Source organism: Alternaria ethzedia (assembly GCF_023757985.1).
Source record: "Alternaria ethzedia strain BMP 0044 chromosome Unknown scaffold_5, whole genome shotgun sequence".
Classification (NCBI taxonomy): domain Eukaryota; kingdom Fungi; phylum Ascomycota; class Dothideomycetes; order Pleosporales; family Pleosporaceae; genus Alternaria; species Alternaria ethzedia.
Window position 1 is genome coordinate 309452 of NW_026056198.1, and position 22694 is coordinate 332145.

The 22694-nt window shown below is 53.0% G+C and overlaps 7 protein-coding genes across 7 annotated transcripts; 4 read left to right on the forward strand and 3 right to left on the reverse strand.

Moving 5' to 3' along the window:
- Positions 1-200: 200 nt before the first annotated feature.
- On the reverse strand, positions 201-5133 carry CEL3A (glycoside hydrolase 3; the record flags this gene model as incomplete). The annotated part of the gene is made up of 12 exons (XM_049374471.1): positions 201-857; positions 908-1674; positions 1727-2260; positions 2465-2665; positions 2718-2793; positions 3329-3360; positions 3489-3503; positions 3860-4281; positions 4339-4538; positions 4616-4709; positions 4756-4997; positions 5050-5133. 12 exons carry the CDS (start codon positions 5131-5133, stop codon positions 201-203), a joined length of 3324 nt encoding a protein of 1107 aa, XP_049235462.1.
- Positions 5134-6478: 1345 nt separating this feature from the next.
- On the forward strand, positions 6479-7304 carry CDC42 (Rho GTPase; the record flags this gene model as incomplete). Its single annotated transcript, XM_049374472.1, has 4 exons — positions 6479-6498; positions 6568-6687; positions 6792-7170; positions 7221-7304. 4 exons carry the CDS (start codon positions 6479-6481, stop codon positions 7302-7304), a joined length of 603 nt encoding a protein of 200 aa, XP_049235463.1.
- Positions 7305-8174: 870 nt separating this feature from the next.
- J4E87_002839 (uncharacterized protein) lies at positions 8175-10909 on the forward strand (the record flags this gene model as incomplete). The annotated part of the gene is made up of 3 exons (XM_049374473.1): positions 8175-8424; positions 8471-9471; positions 9632-10909. 3 exons carry the CDS (start codon positions 8175-8177, stop codon positions 10907-10909), a joined length of 2529 nt encoding a protein of 842 aa, XP_049235464.1.
- Positions 10910-12209: 1300 nt separating this feature from the next.
- RPL37 (60S ribosomal protein L37) lies at positions 12210-12682 on the forward strand (the record flags this gene model as incomplete). Its single annotated transcript, XM_049374474.1, has 4 exons — positions 12210-12213; positions 12273-12335; positions 12413-12484; positions 12537-12682. 4 exons carry the CDS (start codon positions 12210-12212, stop codon positions 12680-12682), a joined length of 285 nt encoding a protein of 94 aa, XP_049235465.1.
- A 662-nt stretch (positions 12683-13344) lies between these two features.
- J4E87_002841 (uncharacterized protein) lies at positions 13345-15998 on the reverse strand (the record flags this gene model as incomplete). Its single annotated transcript, XM_049374475.1, has 4 exons — positions 13345-15475; positions 15520-15776; positions 15898-15948; positions 15993-15998. 4 exons carry the CDS (start codon positions 15996-15998, stop codon positions 13345-13347), a joined length of 2445 nt encoding a protein of 814 aa, XP_049235466.1.
- A 252-nt stretch (positions 15999-16250) lies between these two features.
- Positions 16251-16745, reverse strand: J4E87_002842 (uncharacterized protein; the record flags this gene model as incomplete). The annotated part of the gene is made up of 1 exon (XM_049374476.1): positions 16251-16745. The coding sequence occupies one exon, from the start codon at positions 16743-16745 to the stop codon at positions 16251-16253; it is 495 nt and encodes a 164-aa protein (XP_049235467.1).
- Positions 16746-20165: 3420 nt separating this feature from the next.
- J4E87_002843 (uncharacterized protein) lies at positions 20166-22491 on the forward strand (the record flags this gene model as incomplete). Its single annotated transcript, XM_049374477.1, has 5 exons — positions 20166-20171; positions 20536-20554; positions 20651-20908; positions 20958-21741; positions 21795-22491. The coding sequence occupies 5 exons, from the start codon at positions 20166-20168 to the stop codon at positions 22489-22491; spliced, it is 1764 nt and encodes a 587-aa protein (XP_049235468.1).
- Positions 22492-22694: the final 203 nt, after the last annotated feature.

Here is a 22694-nt window from a genome sequence, read left to right on the forward strand (position 1 = left end):
CTGAATCCGCGTGTCAGCCCCTGAAGAACACACAACTTGGATTCCCTGAAAGTGTTATTCGACTGAATCCATCACGGGAGGCTATGGCAACAACGGTGATCACGGATTTCTTTTTCTCAAGCAATTTCTGTGTTTCTACTTGACTATTGAGTACAGTGGATGCACTTCCTCCAACCAGCTTGGCCTTCTAGATCATATCACTAAACAGTGATCTTACCTGTCAGCCTCACATCCCTGGAACTCGATCCTACAAAGATCTTGTACTCTCCAGTCGCAACGCTCCACTTCCTGGTCTTCTCATCCCAGAAGCTCATATCCCTTCTCCTCAGCTTGAAAGTAGCAGTTCCACTCGCACCAGCTGCCAACTTGAGCTTCGCAAAACCCCTCAATTGCTTGGGAGGCGAGTTGGTCGACGCAGGGTAGCCGAGATACAATTGCGGAACCTCTGCACCTGCAACACCACCGGAGTTGCTGATCTTCGCAGTGATGGTTGCGACCGTCTCGAAGAGATCGACAGGGCCTCCGGGACCCTTGGCACCGGTTGCGGGACCAGCCGAGGGCTTGCCTGAGACGCTGAGGTCGGAGTAGGTGAAGTTGGTGTAGGAGAGACCGAAGCCGAACTCGAATCTGGGTGTCATGTTCTGCTGGTCAAAACGACGGTAGTCGATGAAGAGGTCCCAGTTCTTGTCGTCACCCCTGGCAATGGTGGTACCGTAGTCTGATTCCTTCTTCGCAATGGTGTAGGGGAGCTTGCCGCTTGGCGAGGCAGCGCCGTAGAGGATGTCGACGAGGCCGTTTCCGGATTCCTGACCTGGCAGGCCTGCCCATACAACAGCTACTACGTTCGGGTTCTCGATCTGCGCAAGTCAGTGTATGTCTTAAATGCAGTTTGAGTCGAATTCCTTACCCATTGTTCCATGATGACGGGGCCGACACTGTGGACCACGACAACTGTCTTCTTGTTGACGGCAGCAACTGCCTTGACCAACTCGTTTCCGTTGTGCCACGGGTCCAGGTTAGTTCGGTCGCCAGCGTTGCCCTCAACAGTGATGTATCCTTCGCCACCATCGCTGTTGATGCACACGACAGCTACATCAGCGTTCTGAGCTGCACTAGCTCCCTGTTGCGCATTGTCGTTTGGTGAAGAGGTGATGGTGGTGCCGTCTTTCTGGGCTTGCGTCTTCATTGCATCGAGAGGAGCGATGAGGTAGGGGAACTCCACTGATCCAGATCCCCAACCCATAGCTAGCGTGCCGTCGTTGCATCCGCGATCAACGCATGCGTTAGCTCCCTTAGGCGCAACGATGCTGTCGCTTCCGATGACAGCGATGCTCTTGGGCTTCTTGAAGGGCAATGTAGCGTTTGTGTTCTTCAACAAGACGATACCATCGCGGGCCGTAGCACGGACGTTTGTCTTGTGGTTGCCGCCGACCTGACGAGTGCCGATGTTCCAGGAGCTAAAGGTGGCATTGGGATAGCCCTTGTCCTGACCAAGGAGGTACCAGGAAGAGAGTACGCGCTTGACCATGTCATCGAGGCGAGATTGTTGAACCTGCTTTTTGTCGATGGCGGACTGAAGCTGTGGGCCCCAGAAGACGTTGCCACCACTGAAGTCGGTGCCGGGCATGGTCATGTCCATTCCACCGTTTGCACTGCCGGTCGTCGTGTGTTGAGCTAAATGAGGTCAGCTTGTGAAACATATCTGAAGAGTGTGCAGATGACCCACCATTCCAGTCACTCATGATGTATCCACGATGGCCAAGTTCGTCTTTCAGGAGCTTGTTCATCACACCATCGCTCTCGCAGGCCCAAGTTCCGTTGACCTTGTTGTAACTGCACATAAAGGCCGCGACGTTGCTATGGACTGCATCCATGAATGGCCATACATAGAGCTCGCGAAGCACTCGATCCGACACGTCTGAGCTCATAGTCTCTCGGTTGAGCTCTTGTTCGTTGACAATCCAGTGCTTAGCTGTCGCTTGAACACCGGATTCTTGCATACCCTCAATGGTCTCTGCCATCATAATGCCTTGGAGGTAGGGATCGGAACCGAATCCTTCCCAGTTTCGGCCACCGTTGGCAAACTTTCCGAGAGGTCCAGCTGAAGGTCCGAGCTGGACGTGAACGCCCAGCTCCTTTGCTTCAGCACCAAGGAAGGCGCCGCGTTCACGAATGAGATCGAGATCCCAGGTGCTGGCGGCATGGATAGCTGCGCTAAATGCAGTTACACCTTGGATGTATCGAACGCCGAGGGGTCCATCTTGAGGCTGTTAGTAAGAACCCTGTTTTGGATGTACGCATACAGTGAGCAGGCGTTGAGAAGTGGGTTCGACGTGACCTGGCCACGCTTCAAGTTCCAAGCACCGAAGTCGCTGAACACAACATATTCGTAGGGTCACAGCATCTTGACTCCGATGCCACAAACCACGGGCCGGCTCGAAAGTAGTGAGACATATTTGCTTACCTTGCAGACAGAGTGACGGATATCCAATCGAAGCAGCCGGTTTGGTGTTGCCAACGCAGTTACCGTTCTGCCAACCCACACCCGTAACGATGCCAATCTTCTCGTTCTGTGATAGTTTTGCAAGAGCAGCCGTCGCTTTTGCATGGGCATCGTCCCAGTTCCCTACGGCACGCTTCGAAGAAAGTAATTCGGATGGAATGGCTGCACTTGTTAGTAGTGAACACGTAGTTGTATTGATCATGGATGTAGTTACCCGAGGCTTGCGATAAAGCAGCCGTAGCGAGCACCGGAAGAATAAAAGAACGCATCGTGCTCGAAATCTCAACGGTCTAAAAAGCTGTACAGGAAACCGTATGGATCGCAAACATTCACTCGGGCATGTCTCCTATTAAATACCCGCGGATCGTCCATGCTGCGCAACGCACAAGCCCGAGACTGTTGTTTTTCGTCAAAATTGGCCCTTGGCGAAATGCCAGCATCCAGCACGGTAACCCCAGACCCCAAGAAACTTACAAGCTGCATGACGTGTGATGTAGAGGGGTGATCGTTGAATTAGATGAGACGGTGAGAGGGAGTAAATGGAGGCGGGCCGTTGACCCAGGGTCTACAGCCGGTGACTAGGGTCAGCCGCGAATCAAACTTCGGAACACTGCATCACAAGCGGATGTTGCCCCGATAAACAATTACTGCACCCTTGACATTCGCAGTGGACGTTGTGGGGAACATGCGGCTCAGTCGTGTGATGGTTAATGAACTGCTTAGGTGAACTAGTCTGATCAAGTGATGGTCTCTGCTATTCGCTAACCCGAGGACCCTAGTAATACAGGACGCTACATCGCGCCCAAGGGCTTAGCAGAAACTTACTGCAATAGGAGTGAAGTTTCTTAATTGCAGGCCTTCAAGGGTCAATTGCTTGAACGGCCTTGTACACTTAGCCTTTGCGCATTGTTGTGTGGAGCTTCCGTGCTTCCACCCGCCCTGCCTGTGCTGACATTGCGGAAAAGTAGCGTATGCCTCAACGTACAACATGCTTTCCAGTCTAATTCTCCTGTCAGCACTGCAAAAATTGTATGCATGTCTCAGAAACCTACATGACTACGAAGTTGGCATCATGTCAAGATATTCGCCTGTTGTAGCACTCTGCCTGCCGTCACAAGGCCTGCGCATTTGTGCCAAGCCTGACGTTTGGCGGGTGCTGAGTCATTTATCGCTTGAGTTGTAAGACTTTTACTAGACATAAAGATCCTCAGGAGTAGTCAGCGTATTCGCAGTCATCGTCCAGTCGTAAGCAGTATGCGCACGATGGCCTTTCTTCTGTACACTTCCGTCGTCTCTGCTTGCAATTAAGACAGCCGTTTTTGGAGCGCTTCTTATTGTTCAACACTTCATACTGACAGGTCCATAGTCCTCGTCGGCACTGGTTGCACGTCGGTTTCGCCTCGTTGCATTTGATCTTCTTTCCGCGACAGCGAATGCAAGCTTTGCCAGGAGCAGGTAGCGACGGCGGTGATGGTTCACTGACAGGCGCCTTTTTCCTCGATTTGGTGGGTGATGCAGGCGATTTGGCATTCTTGCTCTTCTTGGTGGATGGTTTCCGCACTGTCCTAGGAGAGGCCACGGCACCACTTCCCTTGCGCCTCTTCTTCGTCGATGAACTTGTGGCTTCCGGAGACGTTGACATGTCCATATCTGGGTCCCCGAAGTCGTTGTCTGCTTCAACAACATTCTTTTTACTACGTTTTCTTTTGCGCGGTTCCTTTTCTTCCGTAGCAGCGGCAGTGGGAGCAACGCCGTTATCTGTGGCTAAGGCAGGTAGGCTATTAGAAGTTAGTTTGGATGTCGCTCAACCAGTGTCTTTTGCTGCCTTAACGTACCCGGCATCAATCTCGCGGGTGGTATGGATAGGATTATGCTTATACACAACATTTATGGCCTCTCTCTTGAGTGAGAATTTGATGTGTATTGCGCCTCCGCAGTCGTAGGTCGGCAGCACAGCCGGCCCCTGCTTGTTGACTCCAGCCTCGTCGTCGTCGCTATCGTGAGACCTTTCTTTCTTGAGGTTGCTTTTGCGGTTCTGGACGCTGTCTTGGCAAACATACTACCATCGTCAGCCACAACGAGGAACTGGTTATTATTTTGGCAGTGCCTTACCTTGAGCCTGGCACCATCACCGCCTTCTTTACTCTGCGCAGAGCGCTCGGAGTACTTGAAACCATCGGTGTCCTGAATGGCTTCGATGATGGATCTATCGTGCATAAGCGGGCATAGTGCAGATATGTGGGCTCAAGTACCTCGCTACTGCTCGCTGCACTTTGAGCCTGTCTTTGCCGTCAATGTCACGACACAGCGCGTACTCGGCAGCAATGCTCTGAAGGTGATCGGCTGGCTGTATGAGCGCGTCAAGGCTCGGCTGCTGCGTCACGGGGATGGTGATGGTTGAGGCTGTCGCGAAAATGAACTCGGTCACCACGTCTGTGGGAATGAAGCTGGCTGCGTTCTTGTCCAGCTCATTGCGCAGAGCTCCCTCCAGTGACTGTTACATGGCAGTTTAGCTACGTCGATACAGATTGCGAAGATGATATTACTTCGAGCGTAGGACAGCGGTAGTAGACATCGGGACTCAGCCCCTTGTGAAAACGAAGATCCAATTCGTCTTCGAGGTCATCCATGGCAGCACTGTCATAGAATAGATTGAGGCGCGACGGCTAAGTGATGTGCGGCGCCGCTCTCGTGCGTGATGCAACCGTGAGATGAGACGAATGGAGACAGATGGGGAGGGAGCGCCCTAGCTCCCGGGAGACGAGGTTGTTCCGTGCCGAGGCGAGATGCTGATTGGGCGAGCTGGGGTCTGCCAAGGTTGCCCTGCAGCATTCTAAGATTCGACTCAATCGGCAATGGGTCAAGCTGCACCTGGCTCGCATGTCGCGTGAATGAGCTGTCTGTGGGCGAGTACATAGGGGTGTGCGCTTATGGCAATATACCAGCTTTGGCCGAAGCCAGCGGAGGTGTGTTGTAAAGAAGGGCTGCCGATCCTGGACGTACTGTGTGCTACTACGGATGATTCATTACAGGCCGACTTCTTGCGCAAACACCGCCAGGCCATGCTATTAGAGGACGATCAGCCACGTTGTCCATGTGCACGGTTCGTTCCCAAATCTGGGGCTCACTGAGCTTGTCCGGGATCTCGCTGGGCCACAGGTAGCATGCGCGCTGGCATCTAGAGGCAGCGTGTATTCACGCCGTGCCTCGCTGCGTCTATCAAGCCAATGTCGGCCGGTGTTGGTGGTGGGGTCGTGTCTGCGGCGCTGCAGCAATGGGTCTGCCACGCGTTGGGTGATTCCAAGGCGCCCCAGGTCTGGCCAGCAGAGGCCGCAAAATAGGGCTTGAAATTGTGCAGCCGTACATAATAAGCCGTCTCCGAGCTACGGGCGGGAGCCGATGCAAGGCTATGATAACAGCCCTAGGCCGCTTTCACTGATTGGCGTCTTCCAGCTCAAGGGATTCGGCTGCCGTAGCTAGAGCGCAACCTCACTCACGCCCTCCAAACGTCCCGTCGCCCTCTGTGAACTCGCCTCATCGCTGGCTGCTGCTGCGCCTGTACTGTCCTTGTCCGGTCGCGTGCCTCGTCGCTAGCACTGCCTCAATCGCTCGCCGCATTGTCCGCCCACCGGCTCACCAGAACCTGGACCAAGTCTAACGGGTGGTGTTTCACGCTCCAACCCACGTAGCACCCGCCGCCGCCGCCGTCTGCACGAGGACTCATAGGTACGCCTGCCCGAGTCTGCCATCACAGCCAGCGCCAGCAATTGTGAGACTGACCCGTCTGCCAGACGCTCCCCGCTCCCTGGAACCCCTCGTTTGAGCCCATAGCTCCCATCTCCGCACGACCACGACCCTGAGCCTGCGTAGCGACAGCTCCGCCCCATCTCCGCACGCCTATCTCGAATTTTGGTAGCCGACGTGCCTCCAAACAAACATCCATAGCCTCGAAACAAATCCCAGCCTGCCTTCACCATGGTGGTCGCGACAATCAAGTACGCGAAGCCCAACATGCCCGGCGTGCGACCGCCATGCTCCAGATGCTAGTGCTTACTACCCTACAGGTGCGTCGTCGTCGGCGACGGTGCGGTCGGAAAGACATGTCTTCTTATCAGTTATACCACGAACAAGTTCCCCTCGGAATATGTCCCTACAGTCTTCGACAACTACGCCGTGACCGTCATGTGAGCTTCCCTCTGCTCTTTGCACAATTTGGAGTTGCGGCAAACCCTCGGTGGATTTAGGTTTGGGACAGTAATTGGTGGAGCAGCTGCTGACTGCTTTGAAGGATCGGTGACGAGCCATACACCCTCGGTCTCTTCGATACTGCCGGACAGGAAGATTACGACCGTCTCCGGCCGCTGTCATACCCCCAAACCGACGTCTTCCTCGTCTGCTTCTCCGTGACCTCACCCGCTTCTTTTGAGAACGTCCGCGAGAAATGGTTCCCCGAAGTACATCACCACTGCCCGGGCGTGCCCTGCCTGATCGTCGGCACACAAGTAGATCTGAGGGAGGACGCTGCAGTAAAAGACAAGCTCTCAAAACAGAGAATGGCGCCTGTAAAGAAGGAGGACGGCGAGCGCATGGCGCGGGAGCTTGGTGCGGTCAAGTACGTCGAGTGTTCGGCGCTGACCCAATACAAGCTCAAGGACGTGTTTGACGAGGTAAGCATATTGCACAAGATTGGTTGATGTAGATGCTGACATCTCCACAGGCGATCGTAGCAGCACTTGAGCCGCCAGCCGCGAAGAAAGAGGGCGGCGAGAGGAAGAAGGGCAAGAAGTGCATTGTCCTTTGAGATGCGGCAACTACGAATAACCGCATGCTAGGGAGCGTTGGTTTGCAGATATTCTTTGATTAGGCGTGAATCTTTTGGATACCTCTCGAATACAGGCGCCATTGTGGGTAGTGTTCTCTTTCAATCTGCTCAGTTTCGTTCTATGCATTTTACTCAATCTCCCGTCAATTGCACGTTACGTTCAAGATGCAACAAGCAGACATATCTTGATGCTTGGAAAGGCAAGTAAAATGCAAATTAGGGGCTGTCCACTGCGCGCCTAGTGTAACCACTGCGTTACAGCGGATGCCATCTCTTGCTTGATCTCCTCTTGCAAGTCTGCGTCCTCACGTGGGCTACCCCTCTTTTAAGATGAGGTGAACGAGGAGCGCGTTTGCTGTCGTCACTGTTGTTGATGATGTTGTTGCCTTGCCGTTACGTCTTGCTCAACAACGCGATCTCTGTCGTGGACGAACCTCTACCGCAACACCTCCGCAGCGCGATCGCCTCCTCTGTTCTCTGATTCATGTGATTTTTGCTACTTGCAAGACTCGAATACTGACGCTTTGGTCGAGACAGGAAATTCTATCATTTCACGCTATTTGAGCTACGACCACTCCGGTTCGACTCTAAGCCTCTTCACCTGCTCAACTCCTCACACTTGGGACAGATCCCCCACTTGGACGAAATCTTGCACCCATGGCGTACCAGTTCACCGAAGAGAAGAAGCGCCCGCCGCCGATCACGCTCCCGTTGCCGCCGCCTCCGCGCCCTCTACCGACCATCGACCAGCAAAGGCAGCAAGGACAGCGCTCTACCGACAACACGCCGCTGACCTCGCCTATTGAGTCACACACTCCAGCCTCGGGGTCGGGCAGAAGTCGCACCGCCATGGCTACGTTCACCAATCTAATCGATCAGGCACGTTCTCCCCGCAAGTCAGATCACGGATCCTGGATAAGTAGCAATGCCGGCTCGACGGCACGTTCGAGGCAGTCAGGACGCAGTCAACATGAAGCTGTAGCTGCACAGGCCCAGATTGAAGCTCTCGACGAGGAGACGGCTAGAGGAAAGGTGGAATCTCGCGCTGAGAAGAACCTGTTCAAGATGACGGGTCAAGTTCCGCCCACTCCAATGATTGGTGAGTCTACGGTACTGCGTATACAATCTTGTGCTAAAACTTGTAGATTCGGCAAACGAGGACGAAATCTACATCAGGACGGAAGACCTACGACGACAGTGCCGGATCGCCAGTGGAGATCAACAGCCAGAACGCGAGGAGCCGCCCAAAAGCCCGAAGAAAAAGCTTTTCCAGAACCTCCGTAATACCTTTTCCAAGTCTTCTAGTGCTGCAGCTCCACCAGCAATGCCAAACAAAGCAGCGCAGGTTTTGGGCACAGCATCACGTCAGGCTCGCATCATCCCAGTCCGCCCCATAAAGCCAGCACGCCCTGTCGAGTCCACCCCTACAAGGACTTCACGCTCAGACACGGTGAAGTCTCTGCCTGCGAAGGTCGTTAATCCTGACAGCTACGCCCATCGCCATCATAGCGGATCTTCGCGTCGCCATCGCACGAGTGGCCGTGGCTCACCGGGTAGAGGTAGCCTGAAGAAGCAGTCGTACAACGTAGAGAACACACGCCCCGTGCCTGATGTCAACGAATCGTCCGATTCAGTCATACCGCCTTCACCACCAGCAAAGGATACTCCGCCACCAGCTGAGAGGCAGCCCAGCCCACTTCGCAGGGCTGCGCCAACGCGTGGTGATTTACGTGACAGCTATTCGGACTTCAACGACAACATCAGCCGTATCCAGTTCCCTAAGTTTGATCTTTCGCCCGTCCGTTCGTCATATATCCTGCCTGGACATGGTGGATCGAGTCCCGCGAAGTCCCGCCCATATACCGCAGAAGACTACACCAAGCTCATAGAGGATGGATCAGTGCAACGGCCCTACCCTAACTGGGACAGTTCGCCAACCAAGGCAGAAGGCAAACACCATGCTCCTTTGGCAGGTGCGGGCCTTGGCTCATTGCACCTTCCTCGTCCCGACCGCCTGAGGGAGGAGTGTCCGAACACAACGCAAGAGACCAACCCCGCCAATGGTCCCCATCTCCAGCCGCACTTCTATTCTCCATCCCGCATCACTCATTTTCCCTTCGCTGAAGGCGAGACACCGTCTAAGAATGTAAGTCCGTTATTGCTTCCAGGGCTCTTTCTCTCACCTTCCCGAAAAGTGGGGCCTGTCGTCATCTGTCCCTTCAGCGTTTACTTGCCCAGGTACCTTCACACGCAGTACCCCGCTTCTTCCTCTAATGTGCTGGTACAAATGCTAATAACTCTCTCAGTCTGACGAAACGCGCCTTCTCTACTCACACCCCGCAAGGTCACGGTCGGTCCTCCACCCTCGCGAAGAGTCGGCCGACGGCTCAATCAAGATGATCTTCCAAGGAGACCGCCAGGATATCGAGCCAAACTCTCCAACTGCTCGCGAAGTCGATGAAAACGAGCAGCTCACTCATGAACGTGATCAGCGCTCCGATGTTGGCATCACAACCCGCGTCATGCAAGAATTGCGTATTGGAGAGCAGAATGAGAACCCACGACAAAGGAACGGCAATCTCGGTGATCAGTCCTCGTCAAGGCTGACTGATATGCTCAATACTGTCAGCCCAGGCCGCAGTGATTCGCACGGCGATTTCCAGCTTTACTGTCCTAGTGCCGTTCCCAGTCCGCTTCACAAGATTTCTGGTCCTCCGTTCTCAGCACGCGCGAGTGCGCCTTCCGGGTCTTACAGCGCAATTACCCAGCCGCTTGCACCCAAGACCATCGAGGACCACTTCTACATGACCAATGAGCACCTCGATGTAGTGGGTAAGACTACTTGGGACGCACTGGAGACGCTCACCAAGGACCAGGAACGTACATCAAAGGCGAGGCATGATGATACTTTGGCACTGGTCGACAGGCGCTTCAAGCAACTCTCGTCTCATCTAGATGCTGTCAAGGAAACTGCCAATCGCGTAGAGACTTCCATCGATCGCGTAAGGGAAGTAGCGGACAACCAACACAACATCTACGCAACCGTGAATACCATCAAGGATAGTATCAAGGAGACCATTCCGGACGCGATGAAGGAGCAGGATAAGAAGATGGCCATCATGGAGGCGGAAATGAAGGAAATGAAGCAGATCATTCAGGCTTTGCAAAAGTCCATGGACCAGAAGGCTGCTGAGCCGCCACACACTCCTCAGCCGCCGTTCCCCTCGCACAACCAGCGCTCTCCACACTCTCTGCCAAGTCACTATGGTAACATCCCTGAGGTTGTCCGCGAACTCCAGCCTGTGATGCAGCACGGCATGTCTTCTCCTCAGGACGGCCATAATGACGCTCGTCTTGGCTATCAGAACGGTCATCAGAACGGCAATCATTGGACTGCGCGTCCTGCCTACGCTGGCCGCAACGGCAAGGAAGAGCGTCCATCATACGCTGCGAACCCCTACCTCTACAACAATGGCGGTCAGTACAGCAGTGGCTATTCTGGCGGAGGCTATCCTCCGTTCGGTTACTCTGCGAACTCTACTGACCAGGACTTCGGTTTCAACAACCAGGGTCAGCCAAAGTAAACTCAGCCGACTGCCAACGATGCATTTGGGATTCAGCGATTATATCCAACGGACATGACTAGGGACTTGGAGGAGCTGCTGTACCTGCGAGGGAACATTAGCGCAACTGGGTGACGATGAGTTTGGGCGGCTCTACATGGGAACATTTTGTATCATATTGACTCGGGAGGTATCTTGTTTGCGGATTCAGCGGTACGTGTGCCATCACGGGATACCTTCTTCATTTGAAGTTCACTTCCGATACTTTGACGCGCGGTATCAGCTCTCATGGCTCTGCCGACATCCGCGGATGAGCCACAGATATGTCACAAATGTCACACACAGTATAGGCTATGTTATGTAGACTGCATTGTGTATTGCTGGGTGATATATCGTGAGTACTTTCATATGCGGAACTCAGCTGGGAGGTGCAGTCATCAATCGACATGGTGCTAAATGTCGACTGCCATGTCCCGAGCCGCGACCTGCATTATTTCTAACCGTACTGGCTTGTAATGGATCACATGGGCAGAGTAACGTATCGGTGGCGCTTCTGAGTCTGCAAACCTCTTCCTCTGGGGTATGCGACATACGACGAGATATGCGACAACTAACTCGTCACCGGCGACCTGAGCACGACCGCATAATCAAGTCGTTATAAGGTGCATATCAGACATGTCAGGTAATCATATACCCTAGATGACGCATGATGAGATGTAAATTTTCTCCGATGTATTCGATGATAGTTTTTCCGGAATTTGACAGCTGTTCTTCATCCCACATTAGTGACATGGCGGGTAGAGCAATGAACGTCCCGCCCTTCCAAGCGCGATACTCGAAACGGAAATGGCATTCGTCAAGATACTAACATCAAAAACAGTCTACAAGCAATGATGCTGATCACAAGTGATAAGGCCCGTCGTGGTGTCCGTAGAGATCGCTGTTGAGGGCGTCCCGAGTTTCTGGGTGGCAACCAAAGGCGCCTTCGATGTGGATGATTTGAGGCCTCCGATTGATCGATGGAAGAACAGATTAAGCGATGGCAGAGCGTTGATCGTTGCTGCTCGCTGTGACGATGTTCCTGCTGGTGTTGATGCCCCTCGTGCCTGCCGGTGGAGCCCCGTCGCGCCATTCCCGAAACGGCTAGCCCCACACACGTTCGAAATTGTGTCTCGCTAAGCTGTTGTCGATTTCGCTCTCGCACGACGAAACCGCGATCACTCCCACCCTCGATACTAACAACAGCGTCACCAGGTATGCTCTCCCGAATTGCTGTGTAGATGACCGGTTACTGACGATTCCTCTTTAGTCCCCAGCCAAAATGAGTACGCCGCACTCCCACCCTCACCCGCAACCACGAGCTTCGAGACTGACTGCGATATAGCGAAGGGTACCTCCAGTTTCGGAAAGCGCCACAACAAGACGCACACGCTCTGCAGGCGTTGCGGTACGTGATACCTCCCTGGAAGCTAGCAATGGGAATGCGAAGGCACGGAAAGAGACAAGGGCTAATTCAATGTCCAGGTCAACGATCCCTCCACATCCAGAAGCACACCTGCGCCTCATGCGGCTACCCTGCTGCTAAGACCCGCAAGTGTACGTGTACCTAAAACGCGCACACCGAACGCGAAGATTAACATTGGAACAGTCAACTGGGGTGAGAAGGCCAAGCGCAGGAAGACCACCGGTACCGGCCGCATGCGATACCTCAAGACCGTCAACCGCAAGTTCAGCAACGGATTCCAAACTGGCACACCCAAGGGTGCCAAGGGCCCCACCGTCAAGTCCTCGTAAACGCATGAAGCTTAAGGTTGGCGACGAGGAGGAGTAGAGGCGCGATGAAGGCCATTCGGACGGGTGCATGATCGAAAAGCGGGTTCTTATAGGCAAATGGTATTGCTCGGCATGGGGCGTTCTGTCATCCCTCTCCCGGTTGCTGTCCATCTCGCATCACCAACGAGGATGGCATCACCGTTTGAGCGCAAAGCTCTGGAGGCATAACTACGGAAAATTCATCATGTTCTGTCACGAAATAAAAGCATGAATCAAGCCACCGACTGTGCCAATCAACCGCAGATGATGCACTGATGAGTTTAGGGAAGCGAAGGCTATCGAGGTCGTCAGATGGATATACACCGAGCGGAACACCGAGACCTCTACACGCTACACCGCCGAACGCAAGAATGTACGCAAATGGCTGGCCGATCCCGCGACCCATCACTCGAGTGCAGACGACCGTATCGATTACACCTGCGGATGTACCAACCTGATTGACAAATCACAAACAAAGGACACTGCCAGTTGCTATATGCCTGATCTTGCCTATCCAGATAAATAATTCTCGACTAACACACCAGCTGTTATACAAACTCCGCACGTGGCCCAAGTCACATATCAACATGCACCAGTGCTTTGAACGCTAATAACAAGTAAACCACACATTCTCGTTCCATCACTCAAAACCACCTCCTCTGCTCGATCTTCGTCCACCACCGCCCCTTCTCACCTTCCTCTCTAGGCCCTACAAACTCCAACACCTGGTTGCCTCTCCCGATCCTGATATCTAAATCGAACATGTCGCTCGCAGTTCTCCTCTCTTCCTTTACGCCCAGGCAGAAGCTCGCCCTCACACCCACACCGCCCTTCCTCTCTTTAGCCATGTCACTCAGGAACGGCCCAATGTCCCGCGCAACACGGTACGCGAGTGCAGAGGGTGTGAACTTGGTCCTGAGCTCGACAGCCCACCGGTTGAAGTTCTGAGCCCGTGGCACAACGCGTGGGTTGCCAAAGTTGGGGAACTGTCCTGGGTCGACAGGTTGATCATGGGTTGGCGACGCGGGAGGCGTTACAATGGTGAGTGCTGTCGAAGACGGGGAGCGTGTATCGATCCAAGACTGGATGATCTCCGTGTCGCGGTAGGAGTCTTCATACCAAGTCATCAGCCAGAATGAGATGACGAGTTGTTTGAGGTTGTCGAAGGAGCGGAGACCGGTGAGAAGAGGGTTGGTGATGGGTGTTGTGTAAGAGAGAATCGGGCAGCCGTTGTAGCCACAGATCTTGAGCTCTTCAACTGTAGACGCATGGTGTAGGGCGACGGTCTGGAGAAGAGGCGCTTGGGGCGGCCAACCGTAGCTCGGTTCGAATGTAAAGTCCATGGGCATTGGAAACCCACGGCGATATGCGGCTAAGATGCCAGAAAGGTCTTCGTCTTCAAGGTTGTAGATGAACTCTGAGCCGGATTGCCCTGGGTCGATGGCGCTGAGTTGCTGTCCGCCAGCCCCCCATGTATTCCCTGCTGGGAAAGAAACGCCAATCATGACTATCTTCTTCAGCGGACACCAGTGTAGTGCTCGGAGTAGTTCGCGCTTCTCGTCGCGTGGTATACCGCCTTCTAGCTTGATCTGCTCGACTTTTCGCATGTGAGGCACGAATTCGTCGATGAATCTTCGTCGCCGAGTACGTTCCTGCATGTCTTCTGCTGTCCTGCATATCGCCGTGAATGGCTCCCCAGGCCCTGCATATTGCGTATCGATGCGAAGGTCCGTGAGTGTTGTTGCTAAATGGGCGACCAGAGCTCGAGATCGATTTTGAATGTCAAGAGTTGGCCGGGTGTGGCTGTACATTTTGTCCATCGGCCAGCCGAGGCACTGTATCTTAGGATGCGCCTCGACAAAGTCCAGAAAAGGTCCTTCCATTAGATAAACGTCCTTTGGGAGTACTGTGGGTGGTAAGACAGCATTCCGAATCTGGAATGCACGCAAGTGCGGGAAACGCAGCCTGCTTAGTGCAGAGAGAAACAATTCAGAGTCAGTGGTGGAACCAGCGAGTTCTGTATCTCTTCGACGCCAGTGTATCCAATCCAGGTTGAGACTGGTGAGATTGGATGCGGAGCACGCGATTAGCCATTCCATTGGGGGACTTGAGTCAGGCACGAACTGTCCAAGTGATGTAGGCTCGGAATGCACCGGATTCTCATCGATGTAGTCTCTAATCTCGGGAAGTTCCTCCCACATGATAGCATCGTATGCTCTGGCCTTTTCCGTTAACTCTTCTGTTGAAGACCGCGGCCAGCGTTCTGGCAGACCTTCGTGAGAGAAGTGGATAGTAGTTCCAACAAATCCTCCTGCGCCATTATGCATCTGGTAGTATTGTCCGCCACGGGAAAGCTTGAACTCGGAAAACTGTAGCCCCGGACATTGTGTTTGATCTGACATGTCCTTTCCAAGCCTGCGCAGTCGAATGCTCTCGAGCCCAGTGGCTTTGTTTGGTAGAAGCCGACATAGCTCAGTCTTGTTAAAGCTGCAACTCTCAAGCCAGAGTTTACGAAGAGGAACACGTCGTGGTCGACCTTGGTCAAGGAGACCAGTAACGAGTGCGTTCGTCAGCTTGTAATGCCCATATACAATTCGCAGCGTATGCACGTTGATCAGGTTCCGTATGGAGAGCTTGAGGAGTATATGTAGTCGATCGTCTTGTGAGAGATTATCGGCGTCGAAGCGCATTCGTGGGAGTTCGCTGAATATGTTCGGAGACGGCAGGTGACATCGATGCGACAGTGTCTGGACCTTGGACGCGATCGTAGGATTACTGACACGTTAGCATGGTTCTCGTGAAAGACTTGAGATACCTACGTCGCAAGTATAAATAGTTTCTGAATGATGGGTGTGTCGTCGTGCTCGTCTGGCTCACCACGGCCGCGTTCGCCCCATATTTTATCTGTCTCTTCGTTCAAGTGCAGCTTCCACTGGTCGACCAAGCAGACATGACGCCACAATAGATCCGTGGCATGTTGATGGAATGTCTGGGAGACTTGAGCGACGTGTTTGAGCGTAGGGGTGTCGAGGTAGGCAACGATGAGTTGGAGCAATTCGCTGGGTAGAGACTGTAGCTTGAACACGAATTAGCTCGTCTTCGCAAATGTAGATAAGGGTAGAAGACGCGCCGAATAGGCGCGCACTGTGGAGATAGCACGTGTAGAGCGGACCAGGCCTGGGTATCATTGTACATACAGAGAGTGGGCGTTCCTCGGCCCTGACGCCGGGTGGAGAAGGAGACATCATCTGGCCTGGAAAAGTACACATAGGCATCACAAGTGCTCATAGACGCGCATCGCGCGAGAATGCCGTAGTATTCAACTGCGCACGTGGGAGTGTTGTGAGCTGGATGCGTGAATTCGTCAAGGCTGGGCGGTGATGCGCATCGACGCCATCGGTGGGGTGCCACCCCACAAACCAAACCCCTGCCCAGCTGCCCAGTCATGTGAAAGCCTCGCACTTGACCGGCGCGACGTCCACCATCTTCGGACTGCATTTTGACTGCGACGGCTTGCATAGAATTCAAAGAGGTAGCAGGTCTTGTGACCTCAAGCTTCCTTTTCTGCATCCTCCACCATGTCCTGTTGAATCTTCCGTTCCCGAATCATCCTGTACATGCCAATACTCGGTGCCACATCTTTGAAGCCGTACATTGGGTAGAGTTTCTGTGCCATCTCTTCAGCTACAAGGCTCACATATGCTGACGGTGCATGCTCATCCACGTAGTCCACAAGTTTCTGCATGATGCGCTTTCCCAGTCCTTTGCGCTGGTGATCTGGGTGCACCGCCACGTCCACCAAGATGAGGAACAACGACCCGTCGCCGACCAAACGACCCATTGCGATGGCTTCCTGCCCCGGCGCCGGAGTTTTTGCGTCAAGCATGTTTTTGCGCTCGTATCCGACGATGCAGCAGAAGGAGTTGGCGAGTGACTTGGGTACGGCTTCCATGGGTGGGGGTGTCATGCCAGCGAGCTTTCGGAGATCGTGATACGTTTGCGGTGTCGGTAGACCTTCGAGGATGACATACTGTGATTCCGCCATTTTATGGAAGGGTGGGTGAGAGTAACAAGCTTCTCTTTCTGTAGGTGCGAGTGTCTAATATGCAAAGTTTCGGAGTTAAATTTCGGAATGAAGTGCGGAGCAACACATGCTGGCCCGCCTGACGCCCTTTCGCAGCGTTGTCCGTCATTTTTTCCTGATGTTAATTCTGATAGAAGCTATCGATGTTTCTGAGTACTTCCGGGCGCGATAGTCTCAAGGTCTAGTAGCCTCGCTCATGAACAGCAGTACCTTCCTCGTGAAGATGAACTGCACTTGCGCCTTCGACACGGTGTAAAATCCATGAGACGACAATACAGATTCGCACATGACCGCGCCAAACATCCAGCGGCCTTCTTCTACCTCATCTGCAGAGGGTAGGAAGACAATTTGGTGTCTCTTGAATGACCTTTTGTGAAAGACCAGTGTTTTGAGCTTCAACCCTGACAGGTTGCTGGAAGTACGTGTCTTCTTGCCAAACATGACTCTTTCACAGCGCCGATGAAATAGGCCATCTTCTGCGATGCTAAACGGAACTTCCATATACCATATACCTTCATGTGTTTCCCAGTCTAATACATGAATGCACAGGCACGGAGTTCTCTACTCTCCCATATTTCAAAAGAGATGGACCCGAACCTCACTGGACCGTCAGTGGATTCTAGTACAGCGCTGTGGTATGCGCTATATCTGCTGTCATCAAGAGCATGGAAAGAAAGAGTATCCTCGAAGACAACCAGACATGGAATTGGTGACAGACGACATGTTGCACAGACACGTTCGGACATCTGCGACGCACAACGCTGCGGTGCAAGGGAACACCAGGCTGCAATGATTGATTCATGGAATCCATGCAGCAATTTACCACCATGATGACAGCCATTGCTTGAGTTTTGTATATATGTAGGCTCAGAGCCTACGTCTGCACGCCTTGCATTAGCGACGAGAATTATGGTCACAAGCATGGCGTAAGAAGATAACGACGGTGTCTTTAGGTCGGCAATGATCGATCGGTTGGCCATCGCTGCAGAGAGCGAATTACTGCGCTCGGTCACTACCTTGCCTCTCATTTCTGTAGATGGAGTGGCTCTAAGCCCTAGGGTCAATATTAGCGGTCTGAAGATAACATGAACGGAGTTAGTGGTAAGCAGGAAAGTTCCTGCAAAGAAGACAAGAGGCAGCCTTTGTACTAGCAACACCACCGGCTTGGGGAAAGAGTTCTGATAAGAGCTTAATGAATCACTTCCTAATGTGGTAAAGATTCCGGCTGATAACGATGGCAGCTGTAATTGAGCGTGTACCGCGTGTTCTCGCCGAAGGCTGTGTTGATGATGTTCCCCAACCACCTTAAAATCCGAGCTTGCGTATCGCGGTATGTCGTTGAAAGGTGACATTGTCATGGGCCACGGAAAAGTCGGGCCGCGCGTTCCACGGCCCCGTGTCGGATGATATCCTGAAGTCGTGTCTAAGGTAGTGCGACATCAAAGCAAAGCAAAACTTGTTCAAGATGTGTAATACTGCAGATGTAAAGATTACCCTGCATAAACACGGACTTGAGATGAAGCCTAAGCGTTCTCGAAGCTGCACGATTATGCAAAGTCGAGATGCTGTAATGCCTGTGGTCGTGCAAATTGTGATAAGCTCAGTGCACATGACGTGGTGTTTCGTTCCAAAGTTAGCCTTGACACTCATCGGAACCTGGTTGTTGGGTACATGACGCGCAGGAATGACTGCAAGCTCGAAGATGCTGAGCAGCGGTTCTCTTCGAGTCAGCATCGTGTGACGATATTTGTCACCTCAGCCGCCGCACTATTCAGTGGGTTGGCAATTTTCTGGTTGGGGTTCTGGTATATTTTTGCAGTTGGGCCCGTAGAACCAAGCGACTCGTGGGGCTGACTTCGACCTGGAGCTCGTTGCCTAGGTGCATCTCCATGTTAACCTGAGAAGGTGGCGATTCGATCGTGGTATCTGCGCCTATGCAGACGAAACATCTGGAGTTTGCGCGTCGAGTGAGGACCAGCCGATCCGGATGTGGTGTGTTCTGCGAGGCCGTTGTGCGCCGCGAACTTGGCACAGAGCTCAAGCCATATCATTCGACGCAAGTGAGCATGTTGGGGTCGTCTTTGATGAGTATATCGGCATATCGGCAACCGCTATGTGATAGAACGATGTTCGTAGCGGCACCGGCCTAAAGAGTTACGGAGACAGCTGTAGTAAGTCGGTACCTGGCTAGTACGAGTACACACTAGCCGGGAACTGCTGGTAAAACAGCGGGTGAGCTACTTGCGCGATCCCTAGTGGAAACACCATCATTGCTACAAATAGTACACTGATCTATCGTTTCAAGGAGTGATGTCGCAAACATAATGACTTCATGCTTGTCCTGAGGAGCACGGAGCGAAAGCGATCTTACTTTGCTTCGAGACAGGTGTTTCTGTCATAGACGCCACCACCGTGAAGATATGCAGACTTCGGCGCGGAGAGGTTGCGGTCGCCGACGAAGGCTTTTGCGCCTGGGCGTGGGTGAGACAATAGGCTCAGGGTCCAATGCAGGGCAATATGACGTGACTGAGCAAGAGCGATGAGAAGCCTCCATGCGAAGTTGGAGGGAAGGCAGAGAATCTCAGGCGCGCCGGACTTGCAACGTCGGCTCTCCTCACTTAGATAACATCCAGGGTTGACGCTTTTGGGAAGAGGACGCGAAGCGAGCAGGGGCTTTAGGCTGATGGTCGCAAATGGGGCGATCCGCACGACTGCCGGACGATCATTGGTTTTTAAGGCCTCTGAAAATAGATTAGCCCCATATGCAACAACACCATCAGCACCGATCATCATCCTGACACACGACAGCCAACTGTCACAATACTCGTGTTTCCAAGACGGCCGCATCCTTCGGATTCATCGCCGAGCTCGTCAGTTCAGCCCACCCAGCCAGCATCAGCTGTACCTCTTGCCATCTCCTAGGGATCCCCGGTGGCAACATTGCATGTGCAATTCTCGCAAAGTGTTACACGTGCAATACAACCCGTATCTGCTTACTGAGTTCAGGCAGAACATCCTTAGAGTGATAGCTTTCTAGCCTTGACAAATTGTCTTCTTGCGACTATCTTCGGAACGTCTGACGAGTCAGTCACTTACCGGTGACCAGGACAGCAAGTTGCCCAGAACGATGCGGAGAAGAACATCGTCGATGTATACCTTTCCAATACTGCGGCTATCAGCGATCGCCCTGCAGCTTTCCTCAGGATGTTCCTTATCAGCTTGGTCCTAAGCAAGCTAAACGAAAACGGTCGCGGAGGATTCACATACTATGCCTGCCTTGGCACTGATGCTGCATACTCAGCGCAGCCAGAAAACTCGTGGTCCTTGCAGACCAGTGAGCTGGTCAAACAAGCGAGGCTACTTTTTGTAATTACAGGCGTCATGCTTGTTAGAGGACATGATCCACTCTCTCGGCTCTGACACGCAGCGTCCCGTAGCTGCGCACGGAATATCGGTACTCGAAACTATCCACAGGAGTAGGCTTACATGCTCAGGCAGTGACCCTCCTGCCATGGAACTTACAGGTGCTATATGTAGTGCCTCATGCACCCGCATCTCTTCTTAAGGCTGCACATCTTTCGTAACCCAACTTCTTGGTCCTCGTCACGCTGGGTGTGATTTCTTTTCCTACGGACCATTTGCCATTATGGGGCTTCCTTCAATATTACTAGCGGTAGCTGTTCTGGGTGCATATGCACTCTACAGGTACTGGGATTCATCTCGTCGTCATAGAATACCGACAGGCCTAAAGCCTCTACCTGGACCCAAAGGTATGGATCTTATTTCTCCGTCACATCGCATAGGCGAAGGTCTACTGCTGGACCCTGATGATCACAAAAGTAACTTGACTAACCAACATATACTAGGCTACCCCATCCTCGGCTCAGTACCTGAGGTGCCTGAGAAGAACGGGTTCATCAAGTTCGCGGATTGGGGCAAGCAATATGGCCCGATCTATCAATGCGACCTGGCTGGCCATAACCATGTCTGGATATCTAGCGATCAGATAGCAAAGGACTTGCTTTCAAAGAAAGCGGCCATCTACTCCGATCGACCGCATATTCCCTCTTTGATCGACGACAACCGTTCAAGCGCGCAATATCTTCCGCTTCTCAGTCGAAATGGTAAGTCACATTCATAACGCGTATAACCACAGTGTCTAACGCTTTCCAGAGGGCCATACTCGTCAACGAAAGTTTGCGAACATCATCATGCGTGAATCGGAAAAGGCTGCGTTCCATCGATACCCTGAAATGGAATCAACACGTATGTTGACCGAGCTACTGGACGCACCTGATCAATACAACAACATCCTTGAGTCGTTCATCTCTCGCGTCACCTGTCGACTGGCCTGGGGCCACAGCGAAGGTAGTGACGAGCTGAAGCAACGCGCACGCGAACTTCTCATTGGTGTCTCGCCCACTGGTTCTCTGAGCAACAAGCTTCCATTCCTCATGTCACTGCCGGACTGGCTCTCCCCACCCAAGGCTTGGGAGAGGCGACGCGCGACCACTGAGCGAACATGGTTCCAGACCATGCAAGAACAAGTCGTGAACGATGTGCAGTCTGGACAAGCAGCCCCATCTTGGATGAAAACCTTCCTGGATGGTCGTAGCAAATGGGGGTTCAAATCCAATACCGAAGGCGCGTATGCTGTTGGCATGCACGGTATCGCCGGAGCTCTTACTATCGCCGCTCCAATGCAGACGTTTTGTCTGGCCATGACACACTATCCACAGTTCTTGCCGATGTTACACGAGGAACTTGATCGTGTCTGTGGAGACCGGATGCCACGTTCAGAAGATAGACCTAATCTTCCTTTCTTGCGAGCCATCATTCGCGAGTGTATTCGATGGCGCCCACCAGTCCCCACTGGCATTCCCCACTACCTGATCCAGGACGATGAGTACAACGGCTATCACATTCCCAAGGGCAGTACCATCCATCCTTTGGAGTGGTAAGTTCACCTGTATCCTGACCGGTATAAACCATTCTGACATGCTTGTTTAGGGCTATCTCCCGCGACCCTGATCTATACCCGGATCCAGAAACCTTCAACCCTCTTCGATGGATCAAACCAGAATACCCCACCTACCAAGAACCTCTTTCTCAGTTCCCAACTATCATCAACTCGACACAGTTCGGGTACGGCCGGAGGACTTGCACAGGGCAAGCTGTGGCAGATGAGGATTTACTGATTGGCATCGGCGCTATTGCGTGGCTGTTTGACATCAAGAAGTCATCGGGCGATCCCATCGTCATGCCGGCCATGAGCCCCATGAGGGCGGAACATACGATTGGCTTGAGTGAGAAGGCCACCACGTCAAATGAGGAGCTCAGCGTAAGTCTCAACACAACTGAGCCAACCATGGCAGAAAAGATCCTTGCAAAGTTCACATACCCTGGATCTAAGCCAACGAACGACGCAACACTGGAAAAATCAAAACCCATTGAGCTGACCAGTCAGCCTCTGGAATGGGGCGACATCACCAAAAAGCCCGAAGACCCCACACTCGACTACTCCATCCTGCTCATCGCGAAGCCTATTCCCTTCAAATTTGATCTCAAGCCTCGCGACACGGTGCGAATAGATACAGTCCGCGACCTCTTCAGGGAAGGCGTCGAAAAAGGTGACTATCCCGAAGCGAGGGGATACTGGGGTGCAAACCAGGGACGTGATATGCCTTTGGGCTGGGCCAAAGTTTGAGACACGTTGTTCGTGATTTGCAAGCCCTGCAGATGCAGGCTTATTCACCCTTGTGCGGGGATCCGGTGCTGAACCTGCAGCGCTGATCATGGGTATATAAAGGCGCCAATAATAATTCGTTTGGAGGAATTTTGGCCTCCCAGATGCGGTTGAGCTATAGCTTGCTCCCGCGTGGCTGGGGGGAAGGCGATGCTATCGCTGTC